The sequence below is a fragment of the Meleagris gallopavo genome, chromosome 2 (genome assembly GCF_000146605.3).
Source record: "Meleagris gallopavo isolate NT-WF06-2002-E0010 breed Aviagen turkey brand Nicholas breeding stock chromosome 2, Turkey_5.1, whole genome shotgun sequence".
Taxonomy (NCBI): Eukaryota; Metazoa; Chordata; class Aves; order Galliformes; family Phasianidae; genus Meleagris; species Meleagris gallopavo.
Window position 1 is genome coordinate 54,650,725 of NC_015012.2, and position 23,047 is coordinate 54,673,771.

General features: G+C 38.6%; 2 protein-coding genes across 2 annotated transcripts in view; both read left to right on the top strand.

Annotated features, from left to right (window-relative positions):
• Positions 1 to 7,286, top strand: part of HBS1L (HBS1 like translational GTPase) — a 105,624-nt gene extending 98,338 nt beyond the window's left edge. The window contains exons 15-19 of the mRNA XM_010707323.2: positions 2,026 to 2,116; positions 3,720 to 3,828; positions 4,457 to 4,557; positions 5,469 to 5,613; positions 6,617 to 7,286. Coding sequence (XP_010705625.1) covers positions 2,026 to 2,116; positions 3,720 to 3,828; positions 4,457 to 4,557; positions 5,469 to 5,613; positions 6,617 to 6,628 — 458 coding nt within the window. The 3' untranslated portion in view covers positions 6,629 to 7,286. The remainder of the gene's footprint in view (positions 1 to 2,025; positions 2,117 to 3,719; positions 3,829 to 4,456; positions 4,558 to 5,468; positions 5,614 to 6,616) is intronic.
• A 1,350-nt stretch (positions 7,287 to 8,636) lies between these two features.
• ALDH8A1 (aldehyde dehydrogenase 8 family member A1) lies at positions 8,637 to 19,680 on the top strand. The gene is made up of 7 exons (XM_003204180.4): positions 8,637 to 8,850; positions 13,108 to 13,255; positions 13,418 to 13,573; positions 15,018 to 15,167; positions 15,751 to 16,007; positions 16,794 to 16,955; positions 17,991 to 19,680. Exons 1-7 carry the CDS (start codon positions 8,713 to 8,715, stop codon positions 18,441 to 18,443), a joined length of 1,464 nt encoding a protein of 487 aa, XP_003204228.1. The 5' UTR covers positions 8,637 to 8,712; the 3' UTR covers positions 18,444 to 19,680.
• Positions 19,681 to 23,047: the final 3,367 nt, after the last annotated feature.

Consider the following 23,047-nt stretch of genomic DNA (forward strand, 5'->3'; position numbering starts at 1 on the left):
TGCTATATCAGATATTCCAAGTGTTATGGCCTCATGACTTTGTTTTATGAACTATCTATTAAAAAGAATCTTCTGAATTGCAACAATATATATATGCCTATTTAAAAAATTCAGTACAAAAATCATTAATATTCAGGTTTGCTGTGCAATGTAACTGCTGTTAGGAAGTTTGAGGATGTTGAACAAGAAATGATGCTTATGATTAAGATGTGAAAAACCTTGAGAATTATGTCTAGGCTGTTTTTTCATGAGATTTATCACTGAATCTTTCATTAATATACAAACTTTCAGGATATAAATGTCCTGAGCACCAACAAAATACAAGAAAATTGGATTTAATCTTGAATATATTTCATCTTTGAAAGGAGGAATTGCTAAGTCAAGACATTGAGTATTTAGCTGTTTTAGTTTTCTGTTCTTGAAACAGGATTGTTGAGCATACACCAATGAGTTAAAAAAATATGACCTTGAAATAAATAGGTTTCAGTATTTAACTATTTAATCTGAGTTCTGCAACATGTCAGTATGACTGTTGTGCTCTGTTCCAAAACCAGCTTTCTTGGTCTTACTTTGAGAGGCTCTTCAGTGTGCATGTTTGTACTGTTGTACATACATCGTTAGCAATGCACAAGAAAATTACAGTAACATGGATGACACACAAATGATGATGATGACTGCTGTAGTCAGTCCTTTGTTTTGAGAGTGAGGGAAGAGGCAGGGAAAAAGATGGTTTTTTTGTCACATTCAGTTTGGGAATACCCAACTCTGTGTACAATTCTATGGTTCCCTTGTGTACTGTCTCTCATATGTCTGAAACACTGAGTGAACCATTGAGAGTATTAGTTCATTAATCATGGAATCAGGGAATGGCTTGGGTTGGAAGGGTCCTTAAAGACCACCCAGTTCCAACCTCCTGCTCTGGGCTGCCACCCACCAGTTCAGGCTGCCCAGGGCTCCATCTGTCCTGATCTTGAGCACCTCTAGGGATGGGGAAGCCCACAGCTTCTCTGGGCAGCAGTGGCAGTGCCTCACCACCCTCTGAGTAAAGGATATTTTCCTAACATCTAATCTGAATGTATTATTTGCATTTAATGTGAAGAAAAGATTATGTAATTCACTATAATATATTAACTGTATGTAGTGTGCACAATAGAATGAGTTTTTCATTTTCGAGAGGCTGAACTTGATTTAATCATTTTGTGAGAATGGCACATACATAGGTAATAATTATAAAACTGTTCAAAAAGCAGTACTTAACATGTAGCTGAATGAGACTTCCTGACATGGCTTTGACAAATGGTTTGGGAACAGATTTGCAAATATATAAACACAGTCTGAAGTGAAATAGAAGTAGATCCTATAAATGATGCAGTAATTATTAAAAGTGTTTTTTTCTGAGAAATATAATTCTTGGTGTCCACTGGAAAGTTCAGAATTTTAAGTCGGGGAAAAATTAGTCTTATACTCACCTACTTAGCAGGATAACTTTTAAAGCATTTAGAATACATGAAGATAGGAATAAAATTACTTCTAATGACGCTTTCTAATAGATGCAATGTCGTGAATGAAAGGCAGTCTGTTACGCTTTTTTATGAAAGAGTTAGCAAATCCACTTAAGGTAAATGAAAGTTGACATAGTACCATTAAAGTATATGAAAGATGCGGTCTAGGGTGTGCATGTGCCTCAAAGGATGGGTGGGGCAGACACGGAGATTTTCAGTACTACGGCATTTTCAGGACTGCGTCATCTGCGCTATGTGACAAGTGCCAGGGCCTCTCTTATGGCTTATATAAAGCCATGTTATTGTGCAGGGTGGGGTTAGAGAATAGTGAGTTCTTAGCAAGAGGGAAAAAGAAAAAAGCTTCCTCAGTGTTCTCAGTTAAAAAGCTTTTACTCTCAACCCATTCATACTGAAAATTGATGAGTAATGGTTGATGAAGCACAAATGGCCCAAACAGAGGTGTTTGTTTGTAACTCAGAACCTAGGTACTTCACTGTGCGGTTCTGTTCTTACTCATTTCCAGGAATCACACTTCACGATGAACCGGTTGATTGGGCTGCAGCAGGAGATCACGTTAGTCTCACTTTGACCGGCATGGATATCATCAAAATCAAGTGAGCAGAACTAAGTTTCAGTCTAAGTAACGGTTTGTTTTTAATGAAAAGCTTTATAAGTATTACACTTAACAATCAGCGGTTTACTTGAAGAATGATGTGGCTACCAGGATATTTAAAACCGAAGTGATGCCTATCACCTGGCTTGCATGTACAAACGTTGGAAACATCTGCTTTAAGTACAACGGCAGCCTCAGAAGAATACTGTTAGCTGTTGTGCTTCGTGCTGACACTAGCAACCTTCTAAGCTTTTTTCCTGAAGACTTCTCCTTAGATGCCTTAATTACTGAATTAAGTCAATTCCTTCTGCTAAATGAAAAAAAAAAAGATGTTTTTGAAGAGCTTGTCAAAATTTTTCTAACAAAATGCATCCAAACAACTGCCATTGCATGCCAATAAGTAAAGCTGGATAGGTGAAATTGATGTTGAACTTCTTGTTCAACACGTTCAGTCACTTTATCTCATGGCAAATGCTTTGCTGACCCTTTATGTTTTTTTGTTTTGATGTATGCAAGGAGGCTGAGCAAATGGCTTTGTGTCTATTTCAGTATATAGGTTTTGTGCTGAGCATTAGCCCCAAGTTTTTAGGGAAGTAACAATTGTTATTCAAGCTAGATAATTGGGTCTGTAATCTGTACAGCTCTATTACATTGAAAAGATATGAACTTTTCAAACTACTGCTTGGAAAATGCCTTGATAGATTTTAAATTTATGCTTTGTTTCTAAAGAAAAAAAACACGTTTCTTTGGGGTATGTAGTTATTAAATGAAGAATAAAATTTACTTATTAAATGAAGGCTTGATACAGTTCATCACTTTGATGTCATTTCTCTTCTGAAGACGTACTAGGTTTGTCAAGAAGGGGTGCAGGTTTTAAGTCTTCTTCATTTTGGTGAAATTTGATTACTTCTTATGTGTAGGTTTAATCACACAGCCACTCTTTCTGGTCTTTTTTTGGGGGGAGGGAGGGATTAACTTTCATTTTAGCTGTCTGATGACAGCTGCTCGAGAAAGCTGTCTAGTCTACCTTAATGACTTGAAATGAGCATCGGCTTTTTTGTGACTGAGTTTATTATAAGTAGAGCTTTTTGGATGTAAGTGTTCCCGAGAGAGTTTTGAGACTCCTGATCACTATGTTAATCTGTCCACAAATTAGCTAAATTACAGAGGCACTGCTGTTTTGGATTCGCTGCAGTATTTTGTGCTGTTGATTTGGAACGATCTCTGAATGAAAGTCTAATTCTTCAAAGTACCTACACACAGGAAACGATGACATTTTTAGAAACTGATTAGCAGTGGATGTAATTGTTCATTGAACTAGACAGACCTCGTCATGCATATCCATTAAGCAGCGTAGATATCGTATAGAAATTACTTGGGTTTTAGGTTTAAATAAGATATTCCTGATTATTTTTTTTCTCCTGGCTGTTATTAGATGTTGTTGTCATTGCTTTACGTGTCTTAAACATGTTGGTTTTTTTTTTCAAAATGGCAATTAAGCTCTTTATATCGTGTGTATGACATACCATATTATGCATATATGACACATATGCATATATACATATATGTGTTAAAATAAGAACTTTTGTTCTCCTTTTTTGTAGTGTTGGCTGTGTATTTTGTGATCCCAAGGAACCTGTTAAAGTTTGCACTCGATTCAGAGCTCGGATTCTCATCTTCAACATTGAGATTCCAGTCACCAAAGGATTCCCTGTAAGTCTCTCTGAAACTTATTTTCATTTCAAGTTGCTCAGGGTTTTTCCTCTCCATATGCTTTCCCACATGTCTAATGTAAAAAAGTCATTTAGTATCCAGACGTTTTTCCCTTCCCCCAAGGGAAACTAATTCTTCTGCAACTTGAAGAGGATGTAAGGTGCTGCTGTGGTTGCTTGTGCATCTTGATGACTTCTGATGCCTAGCTAGGCCTTTTCGGAGAATGCATTCCAGCATGGAGTCAGGCTAGGCTGTTCTTCTGAAAGCCCATACCTGTTAGGAATATAATGATGCACTTAGTTATAAGATACCTTGAAAACAACAACAACAAAAAATGGTTAATACTACAGAATTACATAGACATGGCACAAACTAAACACTTAAGAGTGAAAAATGTATTTGTAATTAAATAATATGTGAACATAATAATAATACGTTGTTACATTGGCAGAGATCACAAAGCTTAGGAAATAAAAACAGTTACTGAATGTGAAGTGGGGACTCTTGAGAGAGAAGTTTTAGAAGCATTTGTTTAAAAAAATCTTAAAAGAGCTATTTGTTTTTGAGTACTAACGCATAGGATTTCTGATTATTTTATAAGATTTAATAAAAGAAAGCTATGTTTTAGGTGCTTTTACACTATCAAACAGTAAGTGAACCTGCTACTATTAGAAGATTGTTGAGCATCCTGCACAAAAGCACTGGTGAAGTGACAAAGAAAAAACCTAAGTAAGTGTTCTGAATACTTAAAGATTATGTAAAAAAAAATGAGCTGAGTTTAAATTGAAGTGTGCTTTATCAAGCAAGTTCTAATATGAAGAAATAATGTGTTTATGAGGACATAAAAAAAAAAAATGCTTCCATTATTTTAGCTGGTTTCGTGCTTAGATTTCAGAGTGCTTTATGAATTAAAAAATTGTTTCCACTTAATGAGGACTGAGCACCTGAGAAGTAAAATTACTTCCATAAGGTCAGTTGCAGAACTGAGAGTGAATCCCAAATCACTAGCCCTGTGCTTAAAAGATCTATTTTTTACATTATCTCACTTCTTCTTATGAAATGGGCATAATCATGGAAATGGGTTACTGTGAATTCTGCTACACTGTCGGTCAGAATCGAACAGAACCATCTCATACAAGTTAACCTATAGGAATGTCCCTCTTGTTACAAGAAAGCTGTATTTGGATAGAGATGTTATTTGGCAAACAAATAATTAAAATAATCATTTTCCAGAAATGGCATGACTGAGACTTACTGAAAGGGATAGGGGTAGGGTTAGGGAAAGGTGTCTATAGAGTAATGGATTGGCTCCTAAGTTACAGGGACTTAGGTTTGAAACAAGACTGGTTTCTGTTAGGTGTAAAAACTGGGTGTTAATGGCATAATTCATTTGTAAACAATTGTCTGGATATTGTGGTGAATGACCTTCTCTGGAAGTTTTTAAAGAAAAGGCAGATGCCTTTTAGAAAGCTGTGCTCCAGGCAAATGAGTTTTCACTCTGTTGCCTTGGGTTATACTTTAAATCAAACTTGATCATCATACTTTGAGCTTTATAAGTTTATTTTTTCCAATTACTCACTGTTCTCTTTTTCATTTATATATGTATATATTTATAATATTTTTCTGCTTATTTATTTCAGGTTCCTTTCTAAAGGACAGAATGCTTTAATAGAACTAGAAACTCAAAGGCCAGTTGCTGTAGAGTTGTATAAAGATTTTAAAGAGCTTGGGAGGTTTATGTTACGCTACGGTGGTTCCACTATTGCTGCAGGAGTTATCACAGAGGTATGGTGTTGTTATAGTGGAATTTCTATAATGTAAAGGAGTGCTGTTTACTTTCATATAGCGTTTAGTTTTTATGTTTTATTTTATGCCTTTTAGCCTAAAAATGGAATTTATTTTGCTTAAAAAGAGACAATGCTTTAGCAAGCTGCAAGGAAAGTGCTAACTTCTGAAATTTATATGTTTTGTCCCCTCTCACCAATTAAAAATAACTTTGTTTTTAGTATCGGTCTTTCTAAAACTTAATTGACTGTATAAATATACTGGAAATAGTTTTTATTTTAAAATAAGAATAATAGATTTTTAAATAAGAAGTATTGGCCATTTTTACTATGGTGAGTTTGTGTCTCCTATCTTAGTCTGTTAGCACTGAAGGTGGTTGTATGTTACTATTCTTATCAATGCCTATAGATTTTTTCCAGTCAAGTGTAAGTGGAGGCATGGGGTTAAATATAAATGCTTTACTTTCTATTAAGAGCAAAAAAATAGAAATGACCCTTATCTGACATTTTAAAAGTATTGCTGTGATCTTTGATTTAGAATTTAAGCTCTTATTCTAGACCTGAGAGAGAGAAATTAAGAAATATTAACAAAGTTATGGTACTGAGATGTAAAGCTGAGTGGCTTAATGTCAAAACTTGTTATTAGAGCTTGAAAATTTCTGGCTTCTCTCTGATCTACCAAAGACTCTGTGAATTATGATGCTTTAATGCTATATGGTTGTTAATGGGATCCAGATTTCAGGCTTTGATCTTTTTGCTTAAATGTAACTTGAAGTGAGTGAAGTTGTTTAGACCTATGATGTCCAGTATTTGTACAATTGAGAACTACTAAACGCTTTGTTCTTTGAGTATGACTGTTTTAGCCCTTGTAATCTTTTTCCAGAGAATTTCAGAGCAAAAGGAGTCTTTTTTTTTTTCCCACAGATAATCACATTGGAAAAAGCTGTGATCACTTTACAGTTACTACTTCATTTTTCACCATTTTTTTTCTATTTGATTTTTAGATTAAAGAATGACAGCGGTGCCTGGACTTCCACAATCCAACCAAAATGCAATCAGATATCCAGACTTCTGTTTAAGAATCCAGTTACTTCAGCTGAAGGAACAAGTGCAATTTACTGGGGGGAAGAAGATGGTCACAAAAGTTAGTTTGAATTAGACTTCTGAGGGAACCTTTCATCAGTCTCTCCCACTGCAGAACAAGATGCCAACTGACAAGAAATTGCTGATGTTGCACTCACTGATCAGAAGAGTCCAAGTATTGCTCCATGTGGAATTTACCCGTTAAAGAGCCTGATGGAAAAATATTAGGAAGTTGAATGGGGGGAGGGAAAAAAGTGATGAATCATCATGAAGCAAACTCCTTCTAGACATAAATTGTTTACATATTTTCTTTGATCTGCTTTTTTTGCTGCACATTAATTCAGTAAAGTAACTTTATTGGTCTAATATATTTTGAGGTTTGAGTTGAACGCATATTCAGGGTAAAACGAACTATTTACTTTGGGTTCAAGAGAATGGCATGTAGTGTTGTACCAGGATTTTTTTTTTTCCTGTCCCTAAATTTATTTAAAAGAAAAAAGAAGTTTCTTTTGCTGTGTCGTAGAAGTTGTGCCAACTCTGGCTAATTTTATTTTTTAAAATGTAAGAATAATAAAATAACTTAGAGCATAATTTTCGACTCTTTGATCTTTATTTTATTTAAACACTTCTAAGTTGTTATAAATTTTTCCTTCCTTTCTGTGATTCATAAGTTTGTCTGAACTTAGAAACATAAAATGCAAAATAGACACGTGACTTCTCCGTTCTATGAAAATAATTTTCTCTCATATGTTGCTCCTTGGTGCAGCTACTGTGCACATGGATCTCTTTCACCCAGATGCGGTGTTTTTCTGAACAAAAGCTGGTAGATTATTGGGATGTGTTGATGAAGCCAGATTGTTTTATTTACTAAAGCCTGTAGCTGACCAGAGGCTCCAGTTGGTTGATGAATAAATGGCCTATATTGGGCAACGAAGCCATATCAACTTTTTTGAATCAAAATTTGTTTGTACCTTGGTTCACAAGAAATTTTAAGGCTTAGCAGTAGTCTAGTGTTATAAAGCTTTCTAGATTTTTGAAACTAGCTCTTTTCTAGCTCTCTGAATGGAGATTTTGACAGTCTCCTGGTGATAATGTAATGCTCTTTAGCATAGTAGCAGTTTGATTAAGGGTAGAGTGCAAGGAGATGGCATGTGGTGTCAGAGCCGTTTGGTAGTCTAAGTGTTCTCTCGGAGAAAGATGTATTTTAAACAGTTGTTACTGGGAAGTTAAGGCAAAGCTTAATTATATGTAACAGGTTTATCTGTAGTAAAATATTTCCACTGGGATATTTAAGAAAGAAAACATGAAAGTAGATGTCTTGCTTGTCTAAAAAAAAGTGGATTTCTGACAACATGCCACAGAGTGCCTGGGCAGGATCATGCTTCTCAATGTTTGTGTTGTTTTTGTTTTTTTTTTTTAACTGAAGGGCCTCTCCCTTGTATTGCTTGGTTTGAGGATATTGTTAGAAAAAAGATAAGTTTCTTAAGTGTAAAAGCCATGGCAGAACCATAGTTATGGAGGTTACAAGGGCAAATATTGATGATGAAGCAAATGAGCTGCAGACAAATTAGTCTAAGACTTTTTTCTCTGTGCTTACCGATAGTAAGGAGCAGGTCCTTGGTGAGGTATTTAGGTCTGGAATTATTTTGTGCAATTGTTGCAAAAGGAATTTCTGCAGACTGAAGCCTGAAAAACTGATAGAGGGAAAATTTTTCTTCAGCAGTTTATTTCCTATAGAGATAAATGAACTCTCCTCGTAGATATTATCTGATCCTGCCTCCCTGCTTTAATTCCTGCAGCAAGGGGAAAGTAAGTTATAGAAACGGTCATTTTTCCATCCTTTCCTCTTTGTTCCTGCTGCTGTTGCAGTAGTTCCCTCTGACTTGCAAGTGAGCGATGCAGGGAAGGCAGAGAGAGGGGGGAGGAGTTCAGACTTACTGTGCAAATACGCACTGAACTATGAATCTAAACTGGCACCTCTTAGGAAAAAAATCACTGATGAAGCAAGCTGCTAACAATGGCTCACTCAGAGGATCTCTTAGTGCTGGAAAACTTTATAGCTGGTAAATTTGTTCCTTGTTCCTCCTACATAGATTCCTATAACCCATCCACAGGAGATGTCTATTGCAAGGTGCCAGACAGTGGCATAGAAGAGGTGAGTACTATCCAAGTGCACAAAGAGATGAAAATGTTAAATGCATGTTGTGAGTGGGAAAGGTTGGAAGGCAAGAGATCAGAAAAATGATAAAGACTTTTAAGACTTAAATGAGTAAGTTCTTCTGTTGTCGCATTGTATAAATTATTGCTGCTGCAGCACATAGTTATTTTTATTATTTATTTTTACATTTTGCAATTAGAAATTTATAGACTGAGTTATAAACCAGTGTAAATCAAACAAGATTCAGTTCCTTTAGTAGAGCTGTTTCAGCTCACACAGGGGTGTCTTGCATGTAAATTAACAGTAATGCTCAGACTGGCACTAAGTGTAAACACTGGAGGAGAGAGAAAAGGGTTATTGACCTCTTATAGAATAAACTTAGTGGCACTGTGTACAGGTAAATGTGTTATGCCCTTTTGTCTTGATCATTTACAGTTGTCATTTAAATTGGGCATTCTGGCCCTTTCCCTGCGATATGGTTAAAAGCTTCAGACCCTTCTGGCTTTGATATTAGCAGCTGGATATGAAATAAAGGTGGTGAGGTAGCTGCACTGAGTATACCTTTCCTCATGAAGCAGTCTGTCTTTTGCATCAGTGTAATGTTTCCTAGTCCTGTGCTCTCTGGTGCGATGAATGTTCCTTGTATGTCAATGTAACGTTCATCAGGGGTGCTGCAGCTTCACTGATGCTACTTTATAAAGGGTCCAGAAGTGCTTAGCATACTACTTCAGGTTTGGCAGGGAGGAAAATGACTAGAAAATGTTAGATGATGTAAAAGACTTGGAAAACATTGACTAGGAGTGTACAGTAACTTCATTTTTCCAAACGATTTTTTTTTCTAAATGAAGTGCTATTGCTATGTAGCTATTCATTTGCGTTTCAGTCCTGCAGACATTTCTTTGCTTCTTTCATCAGAAACCTTTGCACTGTAATTTCAGTTGGGTAAATATTTGCTAGATGCTGATGACCAAGGGTTAAAGTATAACAGGTTCAGTTTGCTAGAATACCTCTGTGTAAGTTTACTCCAGCCAGCCCTAACTATGCCTGAAAGGACTTCTCTTTGATGTGCAAGTGCAAATCTTCCTGTTCATTCACTTGCAGAATCATAAAATTGAGAGAGATGTGAGAATGTCTGAACAACTTAACAAAACTAGGCTATTGACCATGCTGTAGATATGGGAGAAGAGTTCAGATAAGTGTGAGGAACAATGGTTTCTCTCTTCTCAGCTTTGGAGTCGTGCTGTGCATAATGCTTGGGTTGTGCAGAATTGACAAGTCCTTTGCTCCTGCCTTTAGTCAGCTATATCAAAGACTGGGCTTTGCAAAGCTGGCATCCACTGATGACTAGTGGAATATGCTGCAGGAGAAAGTGAAGTCAAACTACTTAGAGGTTATCTGGAGATTGTAAAATAAGCATCAAGGTTCAGTGAAGAGCTTGATGCTGTTTCCTAACAAGGCTCAATGTCTTGTTGGTGTTTTTGGTTGGTTTCATTGGAAACTTAAAACAGTGGAAACAAAAGGCAAACCTATTTCTGATATTGGTATTCAACACCAGATCGGCTGCAAGGGCCATTTCAGCCAGTTTTTATCAAAAAATGCGGTACAGGCTTGAGCAGGTGCCCTACATCCCCCAAAGACAAGATGGTGGGAGCTAATAGGACCTGGCAAAAATCTCTTCTAAAAAAAAAAGAAATCTCTCTTTAAAGAATCCTGATCTTTTCCATCATCCACTAGGAATGCAGGTGTTGTGTCACAAGGGCTATGTTACGTATTTTGGTATCAATCTTTTATGGTAGCTCTGGATTGTGTGTTCTTTGTGTCATTCTTGTGCAGAAGAGGAAAGCAGAAGGAAGTGTTTCAGACACAAATTCATAGCTGAATTTTTATGCATGTCTTCTTCATGGCTCAACTTGTTTTTGCTAGTTAAACTGTTTTAACCCTTGTTCCCTTTTACTACTTCTGTATTAATTCTGCATTAGGGAGACCTCAGAGCAGCCTTTCAGTATCTAAAGGGGGGCTATAAGAAGGGGAACAGACTCTTCAGCAGAGTCTGTTGTGATAAGTCAAGAGAAAATGGTTTCAAACTGAAAGAGGAGAGATTTAGACTGGGTATAAGGAAAAGGTTTTTTACAACAAGAGTGGTGAGACGCTGGCACGGGTTGCCTGGTGAGGTGGTGGAAGCCCACCTCACCAGGCAACCCATCCCTGGAGACATTCAGGGTGTGGCAGGAGGGAGCTCTGAGCAATCTAAATCTACTTGTCAGTGTTCTTTCCAGGGAAACTGAGCAGATGGTCATTAAGGGACACTTCCAACTCAAATGATTCTGTGACAATCTTGTTTGTTTTCCTCTTGCTTTTTTAAACCAGTCCACTGACACTTCATTCCTTCCTTTGCCAATTTTCTACTTGTCCATGAAGATGCAACCTCCTCTTCTTTCTAAACTTGCTGGAGCTTAAAAGTGCAGATGACTCAAGCTTCATATCAGCCCTCTTAGGGCACAGCAGCACCAGGTGGTATAGGCAACAAAAGAGGGAACAGATGAGAAGCAGCACCACAATGGCACCTAATGACGAGAGGGTGGAAGAACAAGTTACTTAATGGAGGTGGTTCTGTTTCATAGGGGATGAATCTTTTCAGGGTAGGTGCCCTCCTCACCCAACTCACTGAAGAAGCTGCAGTTCCCTTTTCCCAGACCTGCTTTGGCCTTCTTCCAGCTGCTTAGTTGTGGAACTCTACCAAAAGGCCAGAGTCTAAGTTTGTGGGCTTGGCCAGTGAGCTGTGTGACTTTGTGAACTGGTTTATTTCCCACTGGCCTCCATACCACTATCACCCTGTCCCTCAAGCTCTGGCCCTCATTTCAGGAGGCTAAATTACTCTTGTGAATGTGGGGATGGAAGGGGAAAGTTTAAAAGAAAAAGAAAAGAAAAGAAAAAGAACAGGATTTCCCTGTTTGAACTTCTGTACGCTCTTTTGTAAAAACATCATTGTAGTGTTGATAAATTACTTCATGATTTTTGTAATACCCATCATTATCTGAAGGAGCAAATTTGAAAATCAATTATGTGGAATTGATAGAAAGCAATCCTCAGGGATTGCACAGGAGCCAGCACTATGACAGCGTTAGTAGAGCTGGAATCATTTGATTTATGTTCCATCAACATTTTTTCTAGTTATTGACTTGGGTACATTTCCCAAATCTGAAGAAATTTTTGAGCAAAAATGATGAGAAACTGAGACAGTTTTAGCTAAAGCCCACCTTGGTGCATAGGTTAGACAATACAACCAATTAAATGATACATAAGAAGAAAAAATGGGGAATAATGCTGTTAACTAAATTATAGAAAGGTGTTGGTAACCATCCTAGTAATCTTGAGAGATTGGTGAACAGCATCCAGAAGGAACTGATTATCGATCAATAGACCCAGGTAATTTTCCTTCAGGTGTCCAGAGGAAAAGATTGATGGAGGAGAGATCTTTCTATTTAATTTTAATCCTTTGAAGCCTTTTCTGCTTTTAGAAAACTGCTGATATTCTGCAAGTATTCAGAAAAGTCAGGCTGAAGGACCATGCAGAAGTTATGTGCATCTCAGGCAAAATGCTGGTAAAACAGTATGCATCAATATAAACACATATAATGATTTTTTAATATCTGTGGACTTTGTTAGGTAGCTGCAATCTGGTAAGACTTATTTTTTTTCCTCTGAGCAACTCTTCTGTATACGTATTCTCAATCCTTGCTTGAATTAACTGGGGGAGATGAGAGAGGAAATCAAAGGTTAGTGGAGCACGCAGTCTATTCCTTCCCAGACCCATTATTTTCATCACTGATGTCCTTTCTGGCAAGACCAAACTGTGGACATTAGGCTGAACTGTATTTGTTCTGGGAGATTTTTGCACTTCCCCTCATGAGAAACAAGGTTCTGCATGGGCTGAACCAGTGGCATTTGCTGGCACTGATTGACTTGTCTATCATTTCCTCCAGGCCTGGAGCTTTGCCTCCCCATTGAGAAGAAATGCAAGAGTTACAGTGAAATTCCATATCAAGTACAGAAACTATTAATAGCATTTCTTGAATTAAAGGATAGTATCTTGAGAAGATGAAAGTGAAGAAGTCATATCTCTGAAGAGATTCAGTGTTTCCAAAAACGTGGTTTGAATTATTATCTCTCAAATTTAAGCAGGTCTGCTGATCATTTGACATCCTTTCTGAGGTGTTTCATTAATATTTACCATTGATCTTTTCCTTTTTTTAGGTGGAAGCTGCAGTCAGAGCTGCCAAAGACGCATTCCCAATTTGGTCCTCAAAAAGCCCATGGGAAAGATCTCAGATCTTGAACAAATTGGCAGACCTGATTGAACATGACCTGGAAGCATTTGCCCAAGCAGAGTCAAAGGATCAGGGTAAAAATCTAAACTACTGATGTCAAATATAGTGTCTCGATGTGTAGTCAAATGGAAGATAGGGTCAAGATATTTGGTATATGTGAGCTTTTGATGCAGTGGTGTTCAGACGAGCTATTTTCTGTCCCTGATATCACAGCAGTTTGTTTGATTTTGTTTCAGGCAAAACGATTACATTTGCTAGAACTGTGGACATCCCTCGGGCAGTATACAACTTCCGATTCTTTGCCTCTTCCATCCTTCATCACACGACAGAGTGCACCGAGATGGCAAGCATGGGCTGTGTGCATTACACCTCACGGACACCTGTGGGAGTTGGTACAGTGTTCCTGGAGCATGGAAAACTGGACAGTGCCTGCCTGAGGCAACAGAGAGGGGTTTTTCCAAACCTTGAATTTATTTTTCCTGGGTCATGTACTACACATGACTGGTCTGCTAAATCACGATAAACTTCATGTGAATTCACTTATGCTGCTTTTCTTTAGAAAGAAAGTTTATATGATGCCTTAAAATGTGCCTAGAATTGCAGAAGAATAATTTAGTGCAACGCAGGGCCCACACATGACCACCCAAAATCCAAACCCTATTCTGAGAGCACTGTCTAAATGCTCCTTTGAATTCCAGCAGCTTGGGGCCATGGCCAATGCCCTGGGCAGCCTGTTGCACGCTCACCACCATCCTCTGGTGAAGAACGTTTCCCTGACACCAGGCGTCAATTTACCTAAGACCAAGCAGCAGCAGCTCACAGATAAGCATTTTGGCTGAAACACCCAGCTGCATTTTAGCGGGGGAATTGCTGAACTGTGCCACTAGATGTTGCTCTCGCTTCAGATATAAGGCAACTGTGCTGAATTTATGAAAGATGGAGTCGTAAGAATACGACTATTATATAGTTCATATCATTATGTATAAATGCTTCGAATTCAAGCCTGAATTATCAAAAAAGATAAAATTGGTGAGGTTAGCAGACCTTTCTAAAAGTTTTTGTGACCAATGGAGATCATGAGTACTTCTGATAAAATTACTCACTGGAGTTCAAGGTCCAAAGCTCCATTTCTACATGTGATGTGCAAGCAGCAAGAAATTCTGTGGCTTTTAAGAATAGTCACATCTAACAATTACAGATTTTTTTTTTGCCATTTCCAATCAATATGTAAAGGAAAAGCTTTCTTAAAGGCAGTTACTGAAAAAAAACAACCCAAACAAACAGCTAGTAATTCAGCATCTTGTCGAAACATCAGCTTTGTGGTTTTTTTGTGTTTTTTTTGTTTGTTTGTTTTTTTGTGGAAACAGAAAAATATGCACTGTGTGCTGTGCATGCTCTTTTTAATACTAAAATTGGGAAGAAATCTCTGGACAGTATCATAAAGCGAGTGATCTGGGCTAACTGAGGTTACTTTGGATTGCTGGCATAGAAAATTGCCACAGAGCAGTTGATGTGAACAGTTTTTATGGCTAGCCTTGCCTCAGTGTTCCTAGAAAACCATGAAAAGCATGCTGTGAATATAAGCTTCTGCTCCAGAGAAGCTGTGAAACTCAGTGTCCAGCAGGTCAGCCTTAGCATTGTTTGTGCAGACCTTTTAAAATAATCTGCCTTTGAAGAAGACTTCTAGCTGCAGATTCTCTTGTACAGTTGTCTAGAAATGCAAACCATAGCCAAGTTCCCTTCCAAAATCTGAACTGATGTGTAAATGCTGAAGAGAGGACTGAGTTTTGTATCCCAGTGAACTGTGCTCCTGTCTTTTGTGGTTTTCCCTTGCAGCTGGTTTAATCAGTCCTTGGAATTTGCCACTTTATTTATTGACCTGGAAAATAGCTCCTGCCATTGCATGTGGAAATACCATAGTTGCCAAGCCAAGCGAGATGACATCTGTCACAGCCTGGATGATGTGCAAACTCTTGGAGAAAGCAGGTAAACCCCTGAGCATATTAGGTGGATGAATGGTGTGGACTTGCTGCAACATTTTCATTGCAGAAATCAGAGTGCTCAAAAAACTTGGGTGAGATGGTTTATTGTAACTGAATATCACACTAGAGAGTAAAAAGCTCTCCCTGTGACCATACTATTTCTTCTCCCCAACTCCAGCTATTTCCCTGTTTGATTTTTTTCACTGTCTCCTCATGAAAAGTCTTCCTGTATCTCTTTCCCCACTCCTGCCCTCCCTGTGGGGGTTTCCTATGTCTACAATGCCAGCAAAGGAATCATTAAAGCATAAAAGAGTGAGATCCAGTTCTTGTTCCATTTGGAAAATGAGAAGATAACTGTTTTTTCCCTGTTACAGAATGACTGAAAACTGGGTCACTATTGGTAGATGTTGGGCAAGATTGACTGATGGATAGAATTGGTTTTATTGTTTAACCTGGGACCGTGCTACCTAAGTTGAGGGTCACTCTTCATCTCCAGTAATTTTCTGAGCCCAGATATAAAATGTTGACAACTGAAACCTGCAGAGCAAGAGGAGGGTGTGCTCACTTTGTGCCTCTCTTTCCATGAGGGATGCCCCATGGGGTGGTGAATGTGGTGTTTGGGACAGGCACCAAGGCAGGAGAAGCCCTCGTCTGCCATCCTGACGTGCCCCTCATCTCCTTCACGGGAAGCACACTCACAGCCCAGCGGATCACGGAGAAGAGCGCTCCGCACTGCAAAAAGCTTTCTCTGGAGCTGGGAGGCAAAAACCCTGCAATCATCTTCGATGATGCCGACTTGAACCAGTGCATCCCAACAACTCTGCGGTCCAGCTTTGCCAACCAGGTGCCTCTCGCCTCTGTACTGTGTGCTTGCAGCAGGAGGCGTGCATTTGTTAGTGTAGGCACACATGTCCGTACCTTTGATTCCAAATCCTAAACTGACAAAGTCTGTTTCTAGGCTCTGTGTAGTGAGCAAATTCCAAGTAGAAAAAATACGAGAATATGCATGTTATTCCAGGGTCAGGGAAGTAAAATAAGAAAGTGCTCTTTCTATAGCTCTCCATCAGATGTTAGGAAGAAAAAAAAAAAGTACTTTTATCCCTCTTACAATAGATATGTTCTTTATTTCTCCACGAAGTTATTGCTTTAAATTCCTCCCTGCAATTAAGTGGAAAACTTGATTTGCTGAAAATAAATTAGGAAATTCCCCCTAAATTCTATCAGTGTTACTATTCCCATCCTTAGGAGAGACTGCCAAAGCCATGAAACTGTATCAGGACAAGGGTTCAGAAAAATAGCATGGCATCAGCATGGCATTTTAAGGAAATGAAGAGAGGCATCAGTCCAAAATGGAAATCTTAGTTCCTATGAATAATGTTGCAGAAGGTAGAATGTTATTAACGAAAAAAAAAAACAAATTTGCTTACATTAGTGAATGACTGTTCAATACTGTTATTACTGTATTGTCTTCTCTCTTCCTTTTGACCTGGGAAAAATCCTGCTTTGCTGTGTAGGTGAATGCTGTTTCCTCTTCTCAGGATGCAGGGACACAACTCTCATCCTGGGTAGCAAGTCCTAATGCAGGAGAGTAGTACAATGTAATATGAACTGATTTTGTTTGTTTTGATAGGGTGAGATCTGCCTTTGCACCTCCAGGATCTTTGTTCAGAGGGGGATATACAGTGAGTTTGTGAAGAGGTTTGTAGCAGAGACTAAGAAGTGGAAAGTTGGGAACCCCTCAGATCCTACTGTCAACATGGGAGCACTAATAAGTAAAGAGCATCTAGAAAAGGTGATATTACACAAAGTTTATCTGATCTTATATTTTGTTGAGTTACAAAAAATGTTTTTAGATGTGTATGCTGGGTGGGATTGAGATTCAAAACCATTATAAGGTTTTCATTAGGTAAAGTTTCTGTTGCCTGTGGCCTGGGATCACATGATTTCTCCGGAAGAATCAACTCCACGCAGGAAATAATTTAAAAAAGCTATCTTTTCTCATTTGAAGTGGAAAAATTCAAAGTGATCTAAATCCTAAATTTATGCTGGCTAATCTTACAGCTTAAAAACATTTTCACTTATGTTAGTTTTGCATTTGCTGAAATCATTTATTTGCCTAATAAGGAAATCAACTGCCTATCAATCCAGCCTATTCCAATTGTAGATGGTAGAAACACCCACTGCTTGAGGTCATCTTGGGCATGATAGAGGACTTCTGTGTCTAGAATACAAATGTGCTTAAAAAAACAATGAGAAAGAAGCACAGTATTATCTCTGTGGTATTTCTATAGGAAGAGAAACAGAACAAAGATTCGGGACTAGCAGAAGATCCAACAGCATGTCCTATGTATAGCATATGATAGCAGCAGCCATGGGGAGCAGCTTTAATTACTTATTGATGAGATTTTCTATAGACTTCATGGCTTCATCATCCTAGTGCCATGTAAACATTCCACAAGCCTGCCCATGGGGCAGGAAAATGTTACTGATCCCTTGTAGTAATGAGTGAACCACGGCATGGAAGATATGTCAAATTGCCCAAGCTCCTGGAAAAAGGGAGGATTGCTTTTAGATCTCTTGTGAATTTACCATGGGTCCTACCATTTTGAGATTGATTACTGGCAAGGGTGAATTGTGAAGCCCGCTAGGCTTTTTACAGAAATGGATCAACAAAAGCTGGGGAACACCCTTCTGCCATTAGAAGGAAGTAACAGCAGTGTGATGCTGTTGGAGGTATTCCTGGACTCCTGAGGATTTATCCAGACTGGAGAAGTGGGCTCTCTGAATGTTGTCCTTTAGAAATGATATTTTGCTTCTTTTTCCTCAGGTGAGAAGCTATGTGAAGAAAGCAAAGGCTGAAGGAGCCAGAATCCTGTGTGGAGAGGGAGTGGATTCCTTAGCTCTCCCAGCTGGCAACCAGAAAGGGTATTTCATGTTGCCCACCGTTATTGCCGAAATCAAAGATGAATCTTGCTGCATGCAAGAAGAGATTTTTGGTCCTGTGACATGTGTGGTAGAATTTGATACAGAAGAAGAAGTGATCAAAAGAGCCAATGGTGTGAAATATGGCCTTGCAGCCACTGTGTGGTCCAGCAATGTGGGACGCGTTCATCGAGTGGCACGAAGGCTGCAGTCTGGCTTGGTGTGGACCAACTGCTGGCTTGTGAGAGATCTGAACCTGCCATTTGGTGGGGTGAAAGCCTCAGGCATAGGAAGGGAGGGAGCAAAGGATTCCTATGAGTTCTTTACTGAAGTCAAAACCATCACAATAAAGCACTGAAATAAATAAACTGAAAAATGTCAGGTTAAATAAATTACTAATTTGTGTTACCTTAAATGGCTTTCTGGAATACAGACTGCTTTGAGGCCATCTTTTCCTTGGATGTCTGTCAAGAAACATCAATGACAGCTGCAAACAGACACTCCAAATGCTAATATTGAATATAACCTTTCATTAGATGAGATGATTGATGTGATCTCCACAATTAACCCATCCTAAGTCAGATTGCTCGTGTATCTTACCCTCTTGTATGATTTTTTTTTTAAAGTATTCTGGTCTCAAAAATCTGCTTTATAGAGAAAGACTGGAGAAAAAATGATGTACAACTGTACACGTAGCTGGTGAGTTACTGTGAAGGACTAGATAAAAGTACATTGAGAAGTTGATATAGTAATGAGAATCAGCCTATTTCCATTATAAATAGCACGTTCTATGTACCAATTCATTTTATGCTTCATCGATGTCAGACAAGGACTGATGCTATAGCACACTAAATGCCTGAGGCAGTATCTTTAATCTCTTAAGTGGCATTGAACTCGGGGGTCATGAGATTCTCATGATATACAGAGGCAATAAGCATTTTAATTATAACATGGTTTACCTTATGTTGCTGAAATGTCCTGACACTTGTTCCCTAAAGGAGGAAATGTTCTGAAATTACAGCCTTTTGTCACTTCTAGGACTGAGTGATGATGTTTTTCACATCCTTGAACACTTGTCCAGAACAGAGATTATTCTTCATTAGAAAAGGCTGGAAGTGACTTTTAAGAGAACTAGCTGTTGGAATGATAGGCTTAGTGAAGCAATGCATTCTGAAGAAGCATGAATGTTTCATTTTATAACTCTGTTTAGGCATTCTCATGACCATGTGATGGCAGTAGAACACCTGCTTTGTTTTTTAAACCCTCAGTCACACATTTTGCTAGGATGTGGATGAGCCACTATATTAGTGCATGTGTTACTCTGCTTTTGTTTTATTTACAAATCCTGTTTGAAAGAGCAAAAGAAACTTTGAAATGCTTCATTAGTTTAGGGGGCAGGAATTTTCAGCAAGAGCAGATGGGTTTTACACAATTTGTAGGTCTAGGTGGATCCCTTCCCCCACCTGAATCTGGTCTGGGGTCATTTTTAATTAGCTGATTTTTTCATTCAGGAGTTAATTTTGGCTTGGAGTTAGATAAAATAGGAGATTTCCATGTATATATTTAACATACAGGAGATAAAAACTTGTATATCATTTGTGTGTCTCTGGCTCAAGATGTCTTACAGTGGGGTGGAATATACTCTTATAATGAGTGTTGGAGTGGTGGCTTTGTGTTCAGCATGACTGTGTGGGTTCCCTGCAGTGAACTCTTGGAGTGCCCCATTTGATCATCCCTATGGCCAGCAACACAGAGTGGTAAGGGAGGCCTGCTGGTGCTGGTGCTTACGTGCTAAATTTTAAGAACTTTCCTATATTTTCTTTATTCAGACTTCTAGTATAACAAGTTGTGTGCCTGTCTCTCTTCTGTCCTACAAAGTTGCCAAAGAATTTTGTCTTGCAGATGATGAAAGCCTCATCTGCAGCTACTCTGCTTCAGGGTTTCTACTTTCAGCCCCAGAGGGCAGCGGGGAGAATATCCCAAAGGACAAGGCAGGTGCATCCCAAACACACGTCTGACAGGCTTGTGGAGCTGGCTGTGCTTGTGCTGCATGACCTGGAATTTTCCAACCCAGCAGTAAAGCTTTTGTTCTTTTTTTTTTGTTTGTTTTTTTTTTTTGTACGCACTGCTCTGGCTTGTGTGTGAAATCATGTGGCCATTGTGAGGATTTGTTTAATTACTGTTATGTAAAGCCTGAACAGTTCCTCCATCTGTTAATTCTTACAAATGGAGCGAGTACAGTTCTGTTTTGCACTGGATTATCTCACTGGTGTGATGTGATTGCTTTGCATGGGTAGATAGTTAGACTTTACTCAAAGTTTGTTTCTCTCAATTAACATAATGTGGGTTGTTTGTTTTTTTTTTATCTTAGCATGAAACATGCTATTGTACAATGCTTGAAAACAGCTTTGCTTAGGGGAAGACCTTGGGCATGTTCTGGAGAGCAGATCAGTTCTAATGTTTATATTGAAATGAAATTAAGTCCCTGTTCCCACAGTGTTTGTAATTTTTACAAATACTATTTTTTTTTTTTACCTAACTCCCAGTAATGAAAATGGAATTCAGACTCTTGCCTTATTGGGTCAAAACAAGTTTCATGACTGGGATGGAGAGATGCTAAACTGCATAAGATGTAAGTACTTGTGCAACTTAACTGCAGATGTGTAGGCGTGTGGAGCACTTCAAAGTCATGTGCAAGTTGAAAGAAGAACATTTCTCTGTGTATGAGAGGCACTGTGAAGCACTCAATTACTATAATGATGCGGCCTATGCAAGTCCCCATGGGAGAAAAAGGCGTCTGTCAGAGTAAGGCTAAGAAGAGCTATCTCCTGGTTTCAGAGAAATGAAAGTAATTATGGACCATTTACTATGGAGAAGTAAGGGCACATTCATTCACAAAGCGCTAAACTTGTCCAATTAACTCCAAGTTCCTAAAATAATAACATAAAAATTATGCTGCCATTTTGGTAATTGAATTTTCTTCTCCTTTGGGAACAAAGCATATTACAGTGCCAGCCTGCTTTCTGCTACAGAGAGATTCGGTTTTTTTCTTCAGTTTTGGCTCTCTCAGTGCAGAAGTCAGGCAGAAGTAGCATTTTCTGCAGCTGCAAAATAATATTTTCAAGTGTTTATTTAATAAAACGGAAATTAAAAAAAAAAAACATTTCCTATTCTGGCCTTAAATTTTAGAAATGAATTTTTCTGTACTGACTTGGCTTGAGTGAGTGACTGTGTTTACCTGCTGAAAATGCAAGCTTTTGTCCTCAGGAGGAATGCCAAAATATTTGTTGATAGAAGCAGCTGAATGTAAACCTTGGATTCTGTTTGGGATTCTTGTACTGAAATATCCATGTTTTCACATGTTAGTTGAGGGTAGATAGCTTCAGTCCTTAACGGCTGTGTTCAGTCACCTTTTTACACAGAGATACTGGAGCCATGTAGAGGACATTGAGTAACTATGATAAGATAGTACTGGAAATTTGATTAGGAAATTGTCTCCTTCCTGTGCTGTTTTCTTACCAGAATTGCAAGCCCTCTGAGAGGAGGAGAAGGGATAGTTTTGTAGCCCATATATTCCTACAGTAAGCTAGCATTTTTTTTAAATCATAGAATCATAGAATGGCTTGTGTTGGAATGGACCTCAAGGATCATGAAGCTCCAACTCCCCCACCACAGGCAGGGCCGCCAACCTCCATATCTAATACTAGCCCAGGCTGCCCAGGGCCCCATCCAACCTGGCCTTGAACACTTCCAGAGATGGGGCATCCACAACCTCTCTGGGCAGCCTGTTCCAGCACCTCACTACTCTCTCTGTAAAGAACTTGTCCCCAACATCCAACCTAAATCTTCCCTCCCTCAACTTAAAACCACTTCCTCTTGTCCTGCCATTATCTACCCTTTCAAAGAGTTGACTCTTCTCCTGTTTGTAGGCTCCCTTTAGGTACTGAAAGGCTGCAACGATGTCACGCCACAGCCTTCTTTTCTCCAGGCTGAACAAGCCCAGCTCCCTCAGCTTGTCTTCATAGGGCAGGTATTCCAGCCCTCTAATCACTTAGATTCACTTGCTGTTTTGAGATATGATTTCTCACTAGTGTTAGTTACTGATATAAATTATTTAATGGGTATAGTAGTGCTTCAGAAACAGCATTTTTAGCTGGGCTTTTATGTTCTTGGGCAGACAAAAAAGATCGCTTTCTGAAGAAGCTGTTGGAAATATTCTATATTTAAACATCAAAATTGTAAGACTTGAATGTGGAAGAAAATGTCATTGTATTCTAGCAATATTTACTCCAATGACCCTTGAATTGCCTGTCAATGATACATAGTGAAATCTCATCTCCAGCTGAGATACAGCTTGGAAATACCAGAATCTAAAGAATCCCTGAGGTTACAAGTAAAACTCTGATGAATAATCCTATGATTGGACGATTTTTTTTTCTGGCATACTTTTTCTCTGCAACATCTTTCTGCTTTTATACCAGAAAAGATGAATACTGCTTATCTGCTTTTTGAACTTCATTCAGAGGTCTTCCCATCTTCAAAGCAGTATATCAAATTTAGCTAATTAAGCCTCTTTGCACATTTTACATCTAGAAGTGTGAAGCACTTTTCAGTTTGCTGCCAAGGCAATTTACAGACAGAATATAATTTAATACCTGCAAGACATACTCTTCAAAGGCTAGCAAGGCTGTTTTTTTGCCTTTTGCAGTCATATCCTGAAGGGCTTGGGTAGTCTCATCAGAGAAGACAATCTCTTTGGAAGAGGAGGCTGAAGATTTCCATCTTAAGTAATCCTGCTCATTTCTTCCTTTGGTTGTAATGTGATTTATGTGCTCGCCAAGCGTCCTAGAAAATGCTCACTGCTGGAACTCAGGGCTGAGTTGTGTTACCCTGGCTGCTGTGCCTCTGATATGGATGAGTTGGAGCAGAGCTGAGATATGAAAAGCAAGAGCGAAAGCTTTC